Source organism: Suricata suricatta, chromosome 6, assembly GCF_006229205.1.
Source record: "Suricata suricatta isolate VVHF042 chromosome 6, meerkat_22Aug2017_6uvM2_HiC, whole genome shotgun sequence".
Taxonomy (NCBI): Eukaryota; Metazoa; Chordata; class Mammalia; order Carnivora; family Herpestidae; genus Suricata; species Suricata suricatta.
In genome coordinates this window covers 107,183,585-107,203,934 of record NC_043705.1, presented here as the reverse complement: position 1 = coordinate 107,203,934, position 20,350 = coordinate 107,183,585, and the positions used below count along the sequence as shown (strand labels likewise).

Here is a 20,350-nt window from a genome sequence, read left to right as displayed (position 1 = left end):
GCGGGGGGGGGGCGCACACGGGGGCGGGGGCACACCTGAGGGAGGCGTGCGGAGGTCCGCCCCCATCCAGGCCCCGGGAGGGTCGGGGAGGGCGCCGGGACCAGTTCGGGGCACTGGGGGAGTCCGGGCTGAGCTAGATTGCGAGGAGGGGCGGGGCACGGTCTGCTGGGGCCGGGGGTGAGGTTGGGGGGAGGGTTGTCGACAGGGTCTTCCCAATCTGGGGGTCGGGATGTCGTGTGAAGGGGCTGAGGTTTATTGGGCCAGGTCCTTCGAACAGGTGTCTGCAACCCCAGGAGGCATGGGGTGAGGCGGCTGGGGCCAGGAGCCCTCCCCTACCCAGTCCCCCACCAATTTCCTCCAGGGGCTGATTAGGGCTGGGGGTGTAAGAACAGCGGAGGGCCAGCCTTGAGCTGCACTGATTTCAGGGGTGGGGGGCGGGGAGCCGCCCTGGTCCTCATACGTGCGCTCCACACTGAAGCAGCGGCTGAGAGCCAGCAGGGGGACGCTCTCTTCCCAGCCGGTGCTTCTGCCCTGCGGGGGCTCACCACCTGCTTCCTCTCCACCAGCTTTAGTTAGCTTCCCTGCTAAGACCCCAGGCTGCCCCACGGCAAAGGCAAGGTGGGAGGAGATGGGAGAGCCAAAGGATATGGGGGTGGGGTGGAAGCTGGCCCCACAGAGGTGGGCAAGTCTGTGTTCCTGGAGCCCTGGGCGGAGACCTCAGCCCCTCCCCACCCTCTCCTGTGGGGTTGGACCTCCCAGCCAAGTAGCCTGTGTTGGGTCAAGTTTTCTCACCTTGGGCTTTAAAGAATCAGTCCTAAGCCAAGGAGTCAGAACTCCTGGGCACTATTTCTGCAGATGCCACTTACCCTATGACTTTGGGCAAGCCTGTTGTCTAACCTGGACTGTCATTTGCTGATCCAGCTCCATTGTTAAGGGACCAGAGCAGGTCCCACTGTCCCTGAGTGGGGGTTGGGGGGTGTGGTGACCCCACAGGGGCCGGTAGGTGTAGATGTGAGAGAGAACTCTCAGGGGCTGGTGTTATTGACCACGGCACCCCACCACCCCCAATTCACGCTCTGCGCCCCTGCAGCTGGCTGGGGAACCGCTGTGGTAAGTGGGGCTTTGCTATTCGCTGACATGAGTGACTTCTTGGGGCCATCGATGGTCTCTTGGGTCTTCTTGGGCCCTGCCCTCTATTCTTTTCCATCCTCCTACTCTCTCCCCTTTCCTTTCCTCCCCTCTCCACTGCCATCAGACCACACAGTATGTAAATAGCCATATTCTGGAAAGCCTTATTTCACCTAATCCTCCAAAAATTCTGGGGGCTAAGCCTCGCTATCCCCACTTTGTAGACGAGGGAGAAACAGACATGGGGGACGCAGCTAGCTGCTTTCTTAAAGATGGGCTCAGTAACCTCGGACCAACAGGGCAGGGGTGGGGCCACCCAGCCTCTGTGTCCCCTCCCTTGGTCTCAAGGTGAATGGGGCAGGGAGTGAGGAATGCCAGGTCCCGGCAAAGCAACAGCGGTGTTCAGAGACAAGCACTGGGCTGAAAGTCGGGGGGGTGTGGGTTCAGCTCTTACCTGCCCTTAACTTGCTATTTGACCTTGGGCTTATCTGTTTCCCTTCCCGAAGCTCAGCTTCTTCATCTGGCCAACGATGAAGTTGGACTCCACATTTCTATTGTCTCTCACTCATCCTGAAGAAGGTCTGAGATCCTTGGCTTGGGGCAGACTAACCTCTTCTGGCCCCTGCTGCGCCGCTAGTGACCTACATCTGTTAGTTCTTAAAAGAGGGGGTGCAGGTCTGGCAAACCCACGATTCTGTTTCTGCGTGACTCGGGATAGGCGGGGGGGGGCACAGGGGGGGGATCGGGGGTGGGAGCTTCACACACAGGCAGAAGTGTGAAGCGACTCATTAAGCTTCCAACCCGGCCCCATTGATTGGGTTGTTTGTCTCCCAGCCAGTCCCATCCCCTCTGTCCCAGCCTCCTGGGATTCATCCATGGTGGGGTTGGGGGCTCCAGATTGGCTCATCTTTGGAGGACCCAATCCCCTGTCCCTGGAGCAGGAGCAGGCTTCCCCCTGATTGGGGGAGGTAGGGGACAGAAGAGCTGGCAGCATCCTGCTCTTGGAACTCTTGTCACCATGGAAACAGAGAGCCGGGACTGTGAGCAGAGAAAGGGCAGCAGCTTCTCAGGAGAGATCAGAGGAACCTCATTACTGGGCCCTCCTGCCAGCTGGCCTAAACAAGGTGGGGCAGTGGTGTCACAGGGTGACTGGCCTGTCACTCTACCCCATTTCAGGGGCCAGTGTTAACCAGCTGCTCCTCCTTCCCTCCTGGAGCTCACCTGGCAGGAGGGGATTCCAGAAGGCCAGTACTCATCCAGCTGGGGAGGGACCTTGTGGAAATGGGCATCAGAGGGCAGGGGCCAGCTTCAGATAGGTCTGGGGGCTGCTGCTGCCCTCAGCCCAGCATGTCTGAGGTCACTGCAAGCCCAATTACTGGAAAAGTGGCTTTTTCACACTCTTCATCATTATCACCAGCACCCATAATTATGCCAGGCCATGTCTGTTATCATTGCCCCTCTGGCCAATAGCCAGCCTCAGGCCAGATCATTACTGCGGTCGCCACTGTCACTGAGAGTCACCGCAGTGCTGTTACCCCCATTCTGCCACCTGAACTCCTTGTCCCAACCGTGTCACCACAGCCAGACACCTCCAGTCCTGTGACACCTGCACTCTCCCTTCACCATCTTTATCCCTACAGAGCCTCCTCTGTCACCACCTAATTGTGGGTAGCACCTACCTGGTGCTAGGAAGGGGAATTTTAGGGGAAAAAAATACCTCATCAATAACTGATTCCTGAGTCCCTGTGCTAGGATCTGATCTGGTCTTCAATCACTGAAAGTGTCCCTGGTGAAGCCTCCCTCACAGATCATTAAAGCCCAAGACTAATAGATGGACCTACATTTCTCTGAGTAAAGCTCCGCATGCTAGCTTCCTAAAACTCTTTTTTTTCTTTTTAAAAAAATTTTTAATGTTTATATTTATTTTTGAGACAGAGAGAGACAGACAATAAGCAGGAGAGGGGCAGAGAGAGAGGGAGGCACAGAACCTGAAGCAGGTTCCAGGCTCTGAGCTGTCAGCACAGAGCCTGACACGTGGCTCGAACTTGTCAACCACAATATCATGACCTGAGCCGAAGTCAGACGCTCAGCCGACTGAGCCACCCAGGCGCCCCTTAAAGCCCTTTTCTTAAACAGAATTGCAAAATACTGTCTGTTCTAGTCCCTGTTTGGAGAATCACAGTGGGTATTGGTCCATTAAAGGATTTGACAAGTCCTGCAGTAAAGGAAACTATTTTGCTTTGTGTTAACCCAGAGTTCCCCAAACTTCTTCTTCTTCTTCGTTTTTTAAAGTTTACTTATTTATTTTGAGAGAGAGAGAGAAAGAGAGAGTGCATGCCTGGGGGTGGAGGGAGGGGGAGGGGGCAGAGAGAGAACCCGAAGCAGGCTCCGCACTGTCAGTGATGTCTGCATTGAGCCTGACTCGGGGCTCCAACTCACAAACCGTGAGATCATGACGTGAGCCACAATCAAGGGTCCGATGCTTAACCAACTGAACCACCCAAGTGATCCCTCTCCAAACTTCTTTGATTCAAGAATCCTTTTTGCCACCAAGCACCTATGAACATCCAAAGGGATGTGTTTTTGGAAACACTGATGTATTCAATCCCCTCTGTGTCTAGATGGGGAAACAGAGGCTGAGAAAACTCTCTCCTAAAGTCACACCGTGAAGGGGCACAGACCTGGAACTAGAACTGTAGTCTCCTGACTCCCAGTCCAGAGAGATCACTGTTTTCCTACAGCCATTGCTGAGCGGGAAGCAGGGCGTCCTTTCTCCTCTCTCAAAACCTTGATGTGATTTGATAACCCGCCTTCTTTTCACCTCCATCCTTCTCTGCCATGGGTCTGAATTTCAGAGGCAAGCAGGAGGGGCATGCTGTCCCTTTCTTCCGACCCGTTCCAGGAGACACTGTGGGGACCTGCTCCCTGAGTTTTAGATAGTTATCCTGGTCTCTGTGGGCTCCCCTGCAGGCCCTCGGCTTGGACTCGCTGCCTCATCCGCAGAGACAGCGTTCTAAGCAGCTGGAGGAGGGCCTCCATTTCCCAGCCCCAGCCTGAAGGGAGAACGCCCAGGGCACTTCCCCACCCTCCTGGAATTGCAGGAAGGGATCTTAGGAATCGCTCTGTGTCCCTAAAGGTTTCCGTTCCCCTCTATGCACGTTATCTTTCCTGTAACGACAAGAAGATTGTGACTTTCTGAGATAGAACAGAGCCTCTTTCCGATCGTGAACTTAAATTCACAGCCCTCCACAGGCCTCCCAGAGCCACTAGAGTATGAATCCAACTCCTCCCTCAGGGGAGCCCATGTTCCCTCCAAGTCCCCTTCTTTCTACGCTAAGAGCCCCCACTTCTTCCCCTGTCCTCCTGTGACTACTTCTCAACAGCCTCCCATCTGGCCACCTGCCCTATGGACATGCTCCAAGCAGTCTGTGTCTTTCTTAAAATATGGTGCCCAGAATAGAGTAGCAAAAGGCCAGCGCCCAAGGGCACCCGGGTGGCTGGGTTGGTTGAGGGCCTGACTTTGGCTCAGGTCATGATCTCACGGTTTGTGGGTTCGAGCCCCGCATTGGACTCTGCGCTGACAGCTCGAAGCCTGGAGCCTGCTTCAGAGTCTCTCTCTCTCAGCCCCTCTCCCGCTTGGACTTTCTCTCTCTCTCTCTCTCTAAAAAAAAAAAAAAAAAAAAAAAAAAGTCCAGCACAGCAGTGGAAGACATGGGCTCCAGTGTTGGGGTGCTCTGGGCCTGAGACCTAGCTCTCCGCCAGCCAGCCTCATAAAACCTTAGGTGTGTCCCGACGCCTATCTGAGCCTCCATGTTCCTCATGATAGAAGCGGCGCTTCGACATGTACTTACTTAGCTCATAGCGTTATTTTGAGAACGAAATCAGGTGAAACGTTTAGCGCACCGAGCACATAGGAAGGGTAACTGTCGTTAACATCATCATCGTCATTGTCGTCAGCATGGGACCATCCCTTGGTGTGACCTCTGTGTGGACCAAACTAAGCCCCAGGCCACTTTCTTCAAGCCTGAGCCACCCCACTGGCCTCATCGGTTTGTGGTTCCGTGCAAACCGGAGAAGCTCCTGCATGGGACCATGTTCGCCCAGGTGGAGGCAGTTGGCTTTCTAGGCAGGAGAGTATCTTTGCATTTAGCCCTGTTTGACTTCATATTCTTTTTTTTTAATATTTTATATGTTTTAATATTTAATGTTTTATATGTTTTAATATTTTATATGTTTTTTTAACATATGAAGAGAGACAGCATGAGCAGGGGAGGGTCAAAGAAAGAGGGAGATACAGAATCCGAAGCAGGCTCCAGGCTCTGAGCTGTCAGCACAGAGCCCAATGCGGGGCTCGAACCCATGAACCGTGAGATCATGACCTGAGCCAAAGCCGGACGCTTAACTGACTGAGCCACCCAGGCGCCCCTGACTTCATATTCTTATTTTCGTTTGGGGTGGGGCACATCCCAGTGCCAGCCTGGCCTCACCTTTCCCCCTCACCCCTTTGGTCTCTCTTACTGGCAGCCCATTACCCCAGACCTGCTGATGACCCCCAGCGACCAGGGCGATGTAGATCTGGATGTGGACTTTGCCGCGGACCGGGGGAACTGGACGGGCAAGCTGGACTTTCTGCTGTCCTGCATCGGCTACTGTGTGGGCCTGGGGAACGTGTGGCGCTTCCCCTACCGAGCCTACACCAACGGAGGAGGTGGGGGCCTGAGGGTCTGGTTGAGGGGCATAAAGCTTGGGGTGGAGTGAGGTTTTAAGTGGCCTTGGCCACCATCTCATATGTGACCTTGGGCAGAATTGAGAGCAGTGACATGGGCCTGGGAGGAGTGAGCTCCCTCCCTCTGTGTTGTCTTTTTTCATCACCCAGCCCCTCCTCCGTCTCTCTCATGCCCAGTGCGGATCCCCTCAGCTCTCCCCCCAGGCCTTGGCCCTTCCTGGGCCCCGAGAGATGGACAGAGAGGCTGCCTTTGCTCTTGATAGCAGTCTCTGTCTGCCTCAGAGATCACCGTGCTTTCGAAGTTCTCTTCTCCCCCTCCCACTCCAGGACCTCACTCCATCAGTCGTCTTTCTTACTCTCAAATCTTCGATCTGTCCTCCCCTCCTGGTTCCTTTCACTCTGACTGCAGATGTGAAGTCTCTCCCACCTCAAACACCTCCTCTGTTGTCCCTGCTTCGCCATCAAGTGACTGTTCTGTGTCTCATTAACAGTAGCTGGGGTTGAACACTCACCTGCCAGGCCCCAGGCTTGGTGCTCTCATGGAACCCTGATGACAGCCCTCCCGGGTGGGCACCATCATCCTGATCTGACGGCCAAGGCTCAGGAAGGCCAGGTTCCTTGTCCAAGGTCCTCTGATGGCTGACCCAACATTCCACCCCCAGGACTGCCTTCTCCAGAGCCAGTGTGTTCCCTCCCACCCTCGAAGCCTCCTCCCGCTTCTGCCAAACTCATTGAAGAAACACCTATTGGCAGAGCGACAGAAATCCAAGTAGGAGCAGACGAGGCCAGGAAAAGATGAATTGCTGTGACCAGGAAGTGTAGGACCATAGCTGGGCTCTGATGCCCTAGGAGCTTGCTCCCGGCCGCTGTTCTCCTGACTCTCCCTTTCCCTGGCTCCTGATTCTGTTTCTCTCTGGGTGCTGACCTCATTTTCTGCTGGGACAGGCTCCCTCTTTGGGGTTGGGCTGGGGTGGCCACAGACAGCTCTGGAATGGTGTTATCCTCAGAACGGTGCTCTCTGAGTGAATCCATGTAGGACCACAGTGAAGGTCTCCAACTGTCTTGGCTTGGGATACACACACTGGAGGGGGTGGGGGAGGGTGGCTGTTGTGAGTGACAGCCCTTCTGGAGCCCTATAGTGGGGGCAGTTCTCTAAAGGACACGGCTGCCAGTATGAGAAGCAAATGGTGAGGGATGCTGGGCACACGGGACCAGCGGTGGCAGCCACAAGCACCTAAAGGGGCATGGCCAAGAGGATGCAGGAAGGTAGATGGATTGGGGCCAGAGTCTGCAAGGTGTGCATTCGTGTCCCTACTGAGGAGTTTGCACTTTTCTCCGGCAGGGAGTTCACTCCTTTATTCGTTCACTCACTCGGTATTTGCTCTGGGCCCAGCCCTGCTCTGGGCACTGGGGCTGCGGAGCTGAGTGATTCCCCACCAGCGCCCTTGGCCCTCCATGAGCTGGCATAAAAGGACAGTCCCAGGCCACATGATAAGTGCTCTGTGGGGTCGCAGGTGTCTGCCATCAGGGGCAGGGCAGGGCTGGAGCTGGCCCTTAGGGGAGCTGACCATCCTGAGACGGGCTCCAACGTCCCTCTTCCGCCCAGGCGCCTTCCTCGTGCCCTACTTCCTCATGCTGGCCATCTGTGGCATCCCCCTCTTCTTCCTCGAGCTCTCCCTGGGCCAGTTCTCCAGCCTGGGACCCCTGGCCGTCTGGAAGATCAGCCCCCTCTTCAAAGGTGAGGCCTCATCGTCCCGGGAGGGGTCTGGGCCCGGGGGAGGCAGAGAGGTTGTCCCCCCTTCTCCCAAGCTCTAGGCAGAGGGGGAAAAGAAGCTCAGAGAGGGATAACTTCTGGAGGCCACTTAACCTGGCCTGCAGGAGGCCTTGGCCTGAAGGCAGCCCCCACTCGCCTCCCCGTCCCCCCCACCCCCAGGTGCCGGCGCGGCCATGCTGCTCATCGTAGGCCTGGTGGCCATCTACTACAACATGATCATCGCCTACGTCCTCTTCTACCTCTTCGCCTCCCTCACCAGCAACCTGCCCTGGGAGCACTGCGGCAACTGGTGGAACACGGACCTCTGCCTCGAGCACAGAGGCTCCAAGCATGGCAATGGAGCCCTGCCCCTCAACCTCACCGGCACTGTCAGCCCCAGCGAGGAGTACTGGAGGTCAGGCGGCCGTGGGGCCCTGGCTGCTGGGCGGGGGGGGGGGGGGTTAGGAGCACGCCGGCGGAAGGCTGAGTGCACCCCGGTTCTAATCCTGGCTCTTGCGTGACCAGCTGCACTCCCTTACCCGCTATATTTGGCTTCTGATATGGGTTTGGCCCTTGATGTGGGGACGATATTTCTGAGGGGCGTTGTGAGGATTAAGGGAAAGAAGGGATGATCGTGCCCTCCAGCCTGTTGGATAATCTTGCTGAGTAAGTAAGTGCCGGCGGATAATCCTGACGCTGATGACCGCGGTGACAGGAGCCTTGCTGGCCGCAGCCTTACCCCGCGTGGGTGGCACGTGGCAGGGGGACCAGAGAACTCTCCGATCTTCATTCCCTACAGCCGCTACGTCCTCCACATCCAAGGCAGCCGCGGCATCGGCAGTCCTGGGGGGATCCGATGGAGCCTTTGCCTCTGCCTGCTGCTGGCCTGGGTCATTGTGTTTCTCTGTATCCTCAAGGGTGTGAAGTCCTCCGGCAAGGTAAAGCCTGGGTGGCCCCTGGGGTGCTGGGAGGGGCGAGGGCTTCCTGGAGGAGGCAGGGCAAGGACTGAGCCTGAGAGGATGAATAGACTTCGACTGGGAAGAGGTTGGAGGGGGCAGCGGTGGGTAGGGATTGGGGAGAAGGAGGAAGAACGATGTGGAGGTAAGGACAGATGGTGGCTAGAAACCTGCCAAGGACAGGACCAATCTGTTGCTCAGGTTTGCATCCTAACCCCGTGCTTAGTACTTTGAAGAGGCTCCTGGTGTGTTTGTCGAATGCTTGGAAGGTGGGCATATGAGTCAGAGGTAACTGACCAGAACCCAGTGGTCACACTTGATAGGGAAGTCCAGAGGGTGTGCGTCAGGTACGGCTGTGTCCAGGGCTTCAAAGGATGTTATCAGGAATGTGGTTCTCTTGGTCTGTCAGGAATGTTTTCCTCCAATTGGCTTCCTTCTCGGGCTTCATTCTTTATGGGGCTCCCCTTTGCAGCTTTTGGCTTCTAGATACCTTACCTGTTTCGTGAAAGGTGGGACTTGCTTCAGTTCTCAAAAATCTTAGAACTGAGTCTCACTGTGTGGGCTGGGTCACGTACCCATCCCTGAACCAGTGCCTGTGGCCAGGAGGGTAGGGTGCTGTGCGTGGTTGGGCCTGGGCAGGCACCCACCTCTGGAGCTGGGAACTGAGTCAGTCCCAGCCAGGGAAAGTCAGGGGACTGGTGTCTAGATAATGCCAGATGGATGCGAGGAAGACAAAGCCACAGATGCCCACTTGAGGTTATGAAGGGTGGGAAGGACCGTGAAGGTGTTTTAGAAAGACTTGGAAACCTTCTGAGTGGTTTACCCAATCATTTATTTATTTTTTTACGTTTATTTATTTTTGAGAGAGAGACACACACAGAGTGTGAGCGGAGGATGGGCAGAGAGAGGGGGAGACACAGAATCAGAAACAGGCTCCAGGCTCTGAGCAAACGGTCAGCACAGAGCCTGACACGGGGCTCAAACCTAAGATCTGTGAGATCAGGACCTGGGCCGAAGTCGGCCGCTTAACTGACTGAGCCACCCAGGCACACCCTACCCAATCATTTATAAAGTAGAACTTGTCCCTGTGCAATGTGCTGGGAGGTGTCACCCACGAGGAACAGAACCAAAAGAAAGACTAGAAAGGTAGGGTCGAAACCAATGAGAAAGGGGAGAAAATAATCCTGGTGCAAGTCGAGTTAGTGATGTTTGCTGAAGAAGTGGCTGGAGGTCTGGGGACAGGTGGAGAGGAGTCTGGGAATGGGTAGTGGCCCCAGACCACGCCCAGTGGGCTTGCCGGGGCTGGGGGCACGGGGAGTGGACGCAAGGGAGGGGAGACTCTCAAAACTCCCGCAAGGCAAGGCTTCTGGGTAAGGGGCCAGGGCGGCCTGGACGGGGGGCGCTGCAGAGCTGGAGAGGGTGGGTGGGTCAAGGACGCCTTGGGAAGCAGCGACAGGACTTTGCCGAGGGATCCATGTGTAGAGGGAGGGGGGTGGGGAGGGAGAGTGGAGCTTCATGGATGATGGCCCTTCTCATCTAGGTCTACCCAAAGGTTGGGGAGGCGAGTTAGGTAACATGAGGATTTTGGGGAAAGGAGCAGGGTAGAAGGAAGATCACCCCTGCCTTCCCTCCCCACTTATCGTGCCTCAGGTGGTATATTTCACGGCCACGTTCCCCTACCTCATCCTGCTTATGCTGCTGGTCCGAGGAGTCACCCTCCCGGGGGCCTGGAAGGGCATCCAGTTCTATCTCACCCCTCAGTTCCACCATCTGTTGTCTTCCAAGGTGAGGCCCTCGGGGCTGGGGTGGGACGGAGGGGTCAGGCCTGAGCCAGGGAGTAGAAAGAGGGTGCCCCGGGGGGAAAAGAAGGGCAGGGGGAAGGAATTCTCCGCGTGGAGGACCCTGCTACCAGACCCTGGGCTCAGCTCTGTGCTCAACACTGTGTGTCTTTTTCATTTATTATTCTTCACCATCCTGTGAGGTAGATGTTACTCTGGAGGGCGTGGCTGGCCCAGGCGGAGGAGCGTGTGACTTGATCTTGGGGTCACGAGTTTGAGCCCCACACTCGATATAGAGTGCTAAAATAAAATTAAAAAAAAAAAACCTTAAGGGGCGCCTGGGTGGCTCAGTCGGTTAAGCATCCAACTCTCGATTTTGGCTCAGGTCATGATCTCGTGGTCCCTGAGTTCGAGCCCCGTGTTAGGCTCTTGCCTGATAGTGCCTGCTGAAAGTGTGGAGCCTGCTTGGGATTATCTCTGTTTGCCCCTCCCCCATTCATTCATTCGTGTGACCACATGCACGTACTCTTTCTGTCTCAAAATAAATAAATAAAACTTAAAAAAATAACTTTTAAAAAGGGAAGACATTATTCTCCCATTTTACAGATGAAGAAACTGAGGCCCCAAAGAGTGATAAGCTTAAGGTCATGGGGAGCGGCAGAGCTCGAATTCCAACCCCAAGTCAGATCTGTCTGACTCCTAACCCCAAGGAGGGCAGTTGTGATTATAGAAACAATGGTACTGATGACTTTACCATTTCTCATTTATTAGTGGATGCCCACCTGATCGTGCCCTAGCACGCTGCACATTAATGTGGTCATCAGTCCTCACCACCACCCTGTAAGGGAGCTCCTCTTTCTATGCCCAAAGTCAGGGAGAAGATATGGTGTGCCTCAGTGATACAGCTAGAAAGTGGGGGAGCTAGAATCAAACCCAGGTCCCTCCAACTCCAGGGAGGAAGGAAGGGGGCTCCACAGGCTTCTTGTCAGTGTGAATCTACTGAGAAGTTACCTAAGACCCTACTGCCTTCAGAACTGGACCACATTTTGCCATCATCTAGATTCTAGATGGGGAAACTGAGGCCCAGAGAGGGAAAGGGGCTTAGCCCAGTCCTGCAGCAAGAGTGCTGGAGCAAGGTTGGCTCCCGGCCCATGTCACTTGTGCGCCAGGCTCCTTACCATGCCATCCTGGACCTGCTGACTCGCTCTACCCCACCTCCTTCCTCCTCTTCCCTTGGCCCTCTGGACGCTGCCGTGTGCGCCCCCTTCCCTTCGCTCTCCATCTGCATCCTTTCCTGCCACAGGTGTGGATCGAAGCTGCTCTTCAGATCTTCTACTCCCTGGGTGTGGGCTTCGGGGGCCTTCTCACTTTTGCCTCCTACAACACGTTTCACCAGAACATCTATAGGTCAGTACAACCCCACAGACCTCGAGGCCAGAGCAGAGAGGAGGGTGGCTGGCCAGGGCGGGCCTCCTGGGGTGCGGGTGGGTGCAGCTCACTCTGGCCTGGACTTCTGTGCCTGGACCTCTCCCGGCAGAGACACCCTCATCGTCACTCTGGGCAACGCCATCACCAGCATCCTGGCAGGCTTCGCCATCTTCTCCGTGCTGGGCTACATGTCTCAGGAACTGGGGGTGCCTGTGGACCAAGTGGCCAAAGCAGGTAAGCCGTCTGGCCAGCCCTGGTGGGCTGGGGGTGGGGGTGTTGGGGTGGGGCCAGGGAGCGCAGTGTGGCAAGGTTGCCGATGGGTGTGTCCAGTGCACACGTGGGCCTGTGCACGCACAAATGCACGCGTCTTTGCTGGTCTCTGAGTGCAGAGGTGGCGTGTGTTAACCTGAGTCTGGAGAGCTAAGTGAATTTCTGTATGAGATTGTCTTATGTTTGGTCACATCTTAGTAGCTCGCCTTGTTTGTTCCAGTGAGTCATTGCCTGTGTCAAGATGTCTGTGTGCCGGTGAACTTAGGGTTCGAATGAGGATGTGAGTCAGTGTCTCGTGCCTTTGGACGTGTCCAAGTATGTGTGTTAGTGAGCTTGTTTGTGTAAATGGTGGTATACATAAGTGTATTCAAGTGAGGTTTCATATTGGGTCTTGTGTTTACTCGTTTTTTGTTATTTTAGAGAGAGAGTGGGGTGTGGAGAGAGAGAGTGAGAGAGAGGGGGAGGGGGAGAATCTTAAGCAGGCTCCACCCTCAGTGCGGAGCCTGATGTGGGGCTTGATCCCATACCCCTGGGATCATGATCTGAGCCAAAATCAAGAGTCGGATGATAATAGTCTGAGCCACCCAGGCACCTCTCATGTACTCATTATTAATTCCTTTATTTTATCAATCTATGTTTATTGAGCACTGACAGCATACTGGCCTGTGTCCTAGGAATTAAATATTGAAAGTGTGCAGTTAGTGTGCACCTCTGGGTTTGGCTACACTAGTGTGCCCGAGTGGCTGTAAGCGACCACGTGTGTCTGAGTGTGCGTGTGGGGGCCTACCTCGTGCCCCAGGCTGTTGACTCTTTGTGCCCTTGGCCCAGGCCCCGGCCTGGCCTTTGTCGTCTACCCACAGGCCATGACCATGCTGCCTCTGTCGCCCTTCTGGTCCTTCCTTTTCTTCTTTATGCTCCTGACCCTTGGCTTGGATAGCCAGGTGAGCCGTGTCCGTGCCAGCGGGCACCTAGTGGTGTGTGTGAGGTCTGTGATGGGCATGCATCTGCGTGTGTCCATGAGTGATGTGTGTCTTTGTGTGGGATGTGTGCACGTGTGGGGGGAGCAGAATTCTGACCTCCCTCCCCCTCCCCTCAGTTTGCCTTCTTGGAGACCATTGTGACAGCTGTGACGGACGAATTCCCATATTACCTGCGGCCCAAGAAGGCTGTGTTCTCGGGGCTCATCTGTGTGGCCATGTACCTGATGGGGCTGGTTCTCACCACCGACGTGAGAGGAGCTGCAGGGTCGGGGGGCGGCCCATGGGCGGGGTAGGGGCCGGCACCCGCAGCATGTCTGCGAGCCATCCCTGGGCTACCCGCTTCTTCCTGTTGGGGAGGAGGCCAGCCCACCCAGGCCCCCTCCCCAGGGACGGCTTGGTCTATGACCCAGAGCCCTGGCTTGGGAGTATACAAGCCCTGGCTTCAAGCCTGGCCCCTGCCCTTACTAAAGGACCTCAGGACAAGCGGCTTCCCCTCCCTAAGCCTGTTTTCCCACCAACAAAACGGGGGTCTACGTCTGGGCTTGGTGCGAGGCTCGAATAAGATGACGTGCCCTGCGTGGAGAAGGGGTGACAGCAGGGAGCAGATCTGGGGTGAGGGGGCCCCAGAGCTGTGACTTGTGTTGCAGGGGGGCATGTACTGGCTCGTGCTTCTGGATGACTACAGTGCCAGCTTCGGGCTAATGGTGGTGGTGATCACCACGTGCCTCGCCGTCACCCGGGTGTACGGTGAGAGGGGCCATGGGAGGCGGCGGTGAGGCTCCCTGCCATGGGAGGATGGGAGTTGGCTCTGGAGCCCCCCATGCACTGGGCCTGGGGGCCCTAAGGGCCAGGGTCTCCGGTGGGGGCAGTTGGGGCGGGGGAGGGGCTGCCGATGGGGCCATTCTCCTCTCCTCTCCTGTGCAGGCATCCAGAGGCTCTGCCGGGACATCCATATGATGCTGGGCTTCAAGCCGGGCCTGTACTTCAGGGCCTGCTGGCTGTTTCTGTCCCCGGCCACGCTTCTGGTAACGAATGGGAAAGAAGGCTGCTGGGCTGAAAGGGGAGGCCCCGCTCTGGGCAGGCAGGCCGGCGGGGCTGCCCCGGCCAAGGGTGGGCCTCTGTCCCGGGGAGGGGTGGGTGGGCACTGGGACCTTGGTCCACGCCTGTCCCCCTGGATGTTTCCCCTGGCTGTTGTAGCTGTGCTGGGCCTGGCCCTACATTTGGTTGGCAAACCAGGTGGGGCTTTTTCAGGCCACGGGGCCTCAGGGCTGGGGCTTTGAGTCTTGTGTGTTTCCTTATGTCTGTGCTCTCTCAGCCTTGGAGTTGGAGTGGTTCAGGCACAGGCTGGGGGCTTTGGGGGTGCAGAGCGGGGCTGCCCCAAGCCCTGGGGCCCGTGAGAGCCCACGGTGATGCTGGGGCCCCCGCCTGCAGGCCCTGCTGGTCTACAGCGTCGTCAAGTATCAGCCCTCAGAGTATGGCAGCTACAGATTCCCGGCCTGGGCAGAGCTGCTGGGCATCCTGATGGGCCTGCTGTCCTGCCTCATGATCCCCGCCGGCATGCTGGTGGCTGTGCTCCGGGAGGAGGGCTCGCTCTGGGAGGTAGGTCTGCCCGCCCTTGTCTGCCCTTGGCCTTCCCGACCTGTGGCCAGCCCTGGGCCCACCTGCTGGAACAGAAAACGTCTGCACCAGCACCTTATCTCATAGGCTTTTCCAGCCAGTACCCTGAGCTTGGGGTAAGGCAGGCTCAAGGGGCTTCAGGTCCTGCCCTGTGGCCCCAGGTACCACGTGAGGCCACTGAGGGAGGAGCACATCACTCCAAAGACCACCGATGTTGGCCAACGTCCACGTGTGTTGGGGATAGGCCAATGGAATGGCCCAGGGTCCCACTGTGAATCGGGCAGAGGTCAGGACCTGAACTCTGGTCACTAGCCCAAAGCTTCCCTATGAAACTCAAGGTCAGAAGGCAACATTGAGAGGCCTCCAGAGGGTGGGTTGTCACTCTTCTCCCTGCTGCAGCCCACGGGGGGCCTGAGAATGGGCTGATGGGGGGAGCCCTGCCCACGCCAGGATTTGTGAAGAGGTCTAGAAAGCACAGAGAATGCAAGCGGTTTGGGCACAGGTGTCTGCAGGCCTAAGAAGAGGTGAGTGGGCCAGAGGGTGTGCTGGGATGCTGTGTGACCACTGCAGTGTTCTGCCCCTCTCTGAGCCTCATCACACTCTCAGGACTGAGTGTGGAGTTCTCTGGCGGCAAGAGGCTGTCATAGTGAGCAGAGCTGAGTGAGGCTTCTAGGCCCCAGGAAGAGCCCGGGGACCCTCAAACATACCCCACGTATCCCATCTGATGTGTGCTGGAGCCAGCTAGGGCTGGTTCGTAAGAGCTAACTGATACATATTCAGGGATACTGTGAGCCAGTTGTGAAGCCAGTGATAACTTGAAATTGACCTTGGTCAATTTATTTACACCACCAGAACTGGCTACAAATCAAGCCTCCCGGGCCCCTCCAAGCACCGCCCCCAGCCTGCTTGCCAGCTTCCGGCTTCTCCCTCCCCACATAGAGCTCCATGGCCCCACAGCTGTCCCTCACCCCTCCTTCATATCTCCACCTGGAGAGAGGCTCAGAGCCCTCCCCCTGCAGGAATGGGTTGTGGCTGCACCAGGCAGACCACAGGCTAGACCTGGAGTCCAGCCACCGCTGTGTCTCCCAACTGCTGTCTGACTAGCAGCAAACCCCTTGCCTTCTCTGAAACTCAGAAGCCCCACCTGCACTTTTAAAGGACACCTGTCTCCTTGCCTGACAGCCAGGTGTCTGCAAAGGAAAGGAACAGCAAGATGTTCCTTAGGGTGGAGGGCTCCAGCCCCCTGGAAGTTCATGGTTCCCGGGCTTTGCTGTGCCTCCCTCCTGCCCTGAGGCTGCAGAACAGCCAGGTGGAGGGCCACATTGTTGTGGGGTACAGGGCTCTTTGCCCGGCTCCAGACTCCCACCTTAAGAAACCAGGGCTTCTAGCAGTTTCTGGGGTCTGCCTTTTGCCAGCTGCGTGACCCTAAGCAAGTTAACGTACCTCTCTGAACCTTGCTTTCTCTGTCCTTAACGTGCGGACAGTGATACCCACCCTTAAGGGTTGGTGTGAGAAGGAAAAGAGGCTCACCGACATAGTCAGAACTGTGAGGGGCAGAAAAGCAGAGTATTTTAAAAGTTTAGGATGGACTCAGACGGGCTGGATTCAAACCCCAGGATGTCCACTGAATGACCTTGGCCAAGTCGACAGACCTTGCTGAATTTACTTCCAGATACTATCTGTGGGAGAAGAGGATGAAAGTCCCAATGCTTCTTTCCCAGTGACACTGGAAGGACTGAAGGAGCCCACATGTAGCTTAGGGCTGGAACATGGTGAATGTTTTGTTCCACACCAGGGATTCTCACGGGAGTAATTTTGCTTTCGGAGGCCATTTGGTAATGTCTGGAGGCATTTTGATTCTCGTAAGAGGATAGTGTGCATAGGGAATGCTACTGGCCTCCAGTGGGGAGAGGGCAGGCATCTGCTAAGCATCTTCAGTGTGCAGAACAGCCCTTACACAGGGACTCTCCAGGCCCAAATGTCCACGGTATTCAGGTCAGGAAGTCTTGGTCTAGCTGGGCACTGGTGGCAGCTGGGAACAGATCTAAGTCCTTGCTCTCAGAGGCTTGTGTTTTAATGTGGGAAACAGACAATAAACAAATACATGAAGGTAGTGGTAAGTGCTATACTAAAGACAGAACAGAATAAAACACCAATGGAAAAAAAAACCCTAAGTTTAGGAACAGAGAACAGTGGAAGTGGTATTTCGGCTGGGGTGGCTGGGAAGACATTTGGTGGGGGGGAGGGATGCGGACAGACAACTGACCAAATCGACAAGGTGGTTTATCTAGCTATTTTGAAGGGGAGAGCATTCCAAGCAGAAAGACATCAGTGCAAAGGCCCTGAGGCAGGAGGGCCTGGCCTGTCTGAGGGCAGCAAGGGGTCCGAGAGACTGGATCAGAGCAGGTGTGGGTAGAGGGAGAGTGGCCGGGGCTGAGGTCAGGGAGGCAGACCAGGGCCGGGACATGGAGGCCGTGGTGAGCACTTTGGGTTTCATTCCGAGTGAATGACAAGCTGGCAAGTTTCTGAGCAGGGGGTGACGTGCTCAACAACAGCTCAGGAAGTGTCACCGTGCTTTGAGCATGGAGCCGTGCTAGGCCCTGGCTAAGGGTACCACACACATTATCCACCTTGAATCTGCCCCTGATGGGCTGCACTTAACCTTGGTTGTGTGTCAGCCTTCAGGGGCCTGGGGCTCTTCTCCCTGCAGGGCAGGCGGAAGGCTTTGGGAATCAAGGCTGAAAAGGGAGGAACCCCAGAAAGTCCAGACTTAGTCACTGTCTTAGTCACCTCCTCCTCGCATGGAAACTGGGGCTTGAGACAGAAAGTCAGAGGGCAGAGTCAGAGCAAGGCCACATGTTACACACTTGGAGGGTCAGTGACAGTCCTGTCTCAGCTCTCCTGGTTCAAGGTTCTTCCTCAAAGCTCCCAGCTCCTTAGGACTCAGTGTTCAGGGCAAGGGCCCCACAGTGGGCTCCCGGATGGCAGTCACAGCAGCCGCCATCCACTGGGCCTTACCGTGTTCCCAGCACCCTGCTAAGTGCTCCATCTCAGTGCCTGCCCATGAGGGCATCCTGACCCCGAAGTTGCAGAGGAGGAAACAGAGCATGGTGCCCAAAGGGCACCCAGCTTGTGATAGCACAGCAGGACTGTCATCCAGGCATGCAACTCGCTCCCCTGGGGAAGTGCTACTGCACTCGCCCCCTGGGATTCTTGCAAGGACTGACCCGGGTGATGTGCTGAGGTCTCTGCCCAGTGCCGGTGCAGGGCCCCAGGAAGCACTCTGCCGAGAGCGCCAGCTGTTTTCACCGCTCTCCTTGCTCTGCCGCAGCGGCTCCAGCAGGCCAGCCGACCGACCATGGACTGGGGCCCATCGCTGGAGGAGAACCGGACTGGCATGTACGTGGCCACGCTGGTGGGGAGCCAGTCACCCAAGCCACTGATGGTGCACATGCGCAAGTACGGGGGCATCACCAGCTTCGAGAACACTGCCATCGAGGTGGACCGCGAGATTGCCGAGGAGGAGGAATCTATGATGTGAGACAGGAGGCGGTGGACAGGCTGCCCCACCGCCAAAGGCAGCGTGCCCTGTGGGGCTCTGAGAGGCCCTGAGGCCGTGGGAGGTTGCCACGGCGATGCCAGTCCCCAGTGCAAGTCTTTTCCTGTGGCCTCTGCCTCTCCTCCGTCTACCTTCTCCACGTGTGCACACAAACCCACTCAGAGCTCAGCCCTCATTTCGCAGATGGGTGAACTGAGGCCAGGGAGGAGGGACTTACCCAAGGTCACATGGTGGAAGGGACTGGACACCAGGCCTTCTGGCCAACCAGCTCCCTTTCTCATGTGGTGGGTGCAGCATCTTCTCATGTCTGTTGAGGGCCTGGTCTCCTCCCTTTTCTAGGGGAGCCTGCCCGCATGCACTTCCAACAGCTAGAATCCTAGTTGGGCAGGGACACTCAGGGTGCGGCTAGGCCCGTGAGGCCCCAGGCATCATGGGTTAGCAAGTCAAGTGGGAGAAGGTCCCCTGTGGGCTCAGGTGCCTGCTAGGTTTCCTGAACGCCCTGGAGGATGGGGCAAGTGGGGAGGGAAGGAGGAAGAAGAGGGCAGGGTGTGGAGGCCCCCACATAGCCCGTGTACTTCCCCTCGAGCCCAGGGTAGAGACCAAGGTGTTACAGGTTATAGCAGGGTCCAGTGGGAATGAAGGGGAGGGGAGGAGGGATGCGGGGTGGGCAGGGGTTTGCATGATCTGGTTGTGCTTTAGATAGAATATTTTTCCGGGTCAGTTTGCAGAGTGGAACTCAGGGGACAGGGTGAAGGAGGCGGGCCTGTGGAGGGCAGGCAAGAGGGGCAGTGGCCTGAGTGAGGGGATAGAGTGGGGAAGGGAGGAGGACCCCACACTTCCCTCCCCACCTCCCCAGACAAGGGCCCACAGCCCTGGGCATGATGAGAACAGAGGACACAGGTGGAGAGGTGGGAGTGAGGGCTCCTAGTTAGGACCCAAAGCCTCTGCATCCTCCTCCCTGCCCTGGTGGCCCTCACTGTCCCCTCCAGCTCCAGGTACTGCTGGGAAATTGGCCTTGGCTATGCATGGCCAAGGCAACTAAGAGGCTTGTGATGGTCCGCACACTTGGCTGTCTGGTCCTGATGATGCCCACCCTGCCCCCAGGCCCAGGCAAGGGGGTGGAGACAGAGAGCCCAGGGCACTCGACTCCTGAGGCCCCTGGCCAGATGTCTCGGCAGCATCTCCGGTCCCAGGCACAGGAGGGGCTGTCCTGGGTGCCCCCCCATCGTCGCCTGATGAGGATGGGGCCTTCGAATGCCCGAGGAGAGCTTCTGCACACACGGTGCTCCCCAGCGGGACAGGCACCCGTGTGCAGTTCGGCCGGCCTCTGTGCCCTGTCTTTCTCCTGCTGTCTTCCCAGCCCATCTGTGTCCATCCGTTTGTTGTCAATAAACACCAATGAGGTCATCATTCTTACCCCTTCTCCTTACTGACCACGAGGTGGGTAATAGGTGTCCAGCTCTTGTTGGACGGACAAGGAGACTGAGGCCCAGCTGTTTGCCTCGCCGGTCTCCTGGCTCCTGACCCTCGCTCCACCTTTTTGCTATGGCTGTGGTAGGTGGGTGGGCTGAGGAAGGGTGGTGAAGATGTGGAAGCCCCTGAAGACAACTTAGCCCCCATTATACATATGGGCAAACTGAGGCCCACCGAGGGGGAGACTTGCTCAAGATTCCCCTTTCCCCAGCTGCTTCCCAGCCTTACCTGCGGTTGTGTGTGGCGGGGGCTAGAAGACAGGGCTGGGAGGATTCCAGAATTTCCCAGGCTGGAAGAATTTCCTGCTGCTACCCACCCCCTCCAGGCAGGACCTTGCCACATAAAAGAGTCCCAGGGCCTTTCAAATGCCAGGTGTTTGTCAAGGCTTTGATTAGGGTGGGGAGGAAAGGCTGCTGCATATTTCGGAAATTAATAAATTCACCCTAACAAAGGGCCAGGCCCCCTCCCGCCCCTCTTTGGGGCTGTAGGTGGAGGAAGGGTGATGGGTTTGCTAATTTGCTGAGGGCACAAGAATGGCCTTCACAGTTCAAGGTGCCTCTTCCCACGCCCTTGGGGGCAGGCTCCAGTCTTGCTAACAGAGGCCCTGACCCCGTGACCCCATCCCAGGCGGACATGCTCTCCAGGCCCCCCAGCTCTCTCTAGGACAGACTCCAGGCCCTGG

General features: G+C 56.8%; 1 protein-coding gene across 1 annotated transcript; it reads left to right on the top strand.

Moving 5' to 3' along the window:
* Positions 1-5,220: 5,220 nt before the first annotated feature.
* On the top strand, positions 5,221-19,611 carry SLC6A7 (solute carrier family 6 member 7). Its single transcript, XM_029941258.1, has 14 exons — positions 5,221-5,232; positions 5,653-5,836; positions 7,461-7,592; positions 7,788-8,022; positions 8,407-8,545; positions 10,214-10,348; positions 11,645-11,748; positions 11,879-12,003; positions 12,868-12,980; positions 13,136-13,267; positions 13,667-13,766; positions 13,944-14,044; positions 14,451-14,618; positions 17,968-19,611. Exons 1-14 carry the CDS (start codon positions 5,221-5,223, stop codon positions 18,175-18,177), a joined length of 1,890 nt encoding a protein of 629 aa, XP_029797118.1. The 3' UTR covers positions 18,178-19,611.
* The last annotated feature ends 739 nt before the right edge of the window (positions 19,612-20,350 follow it).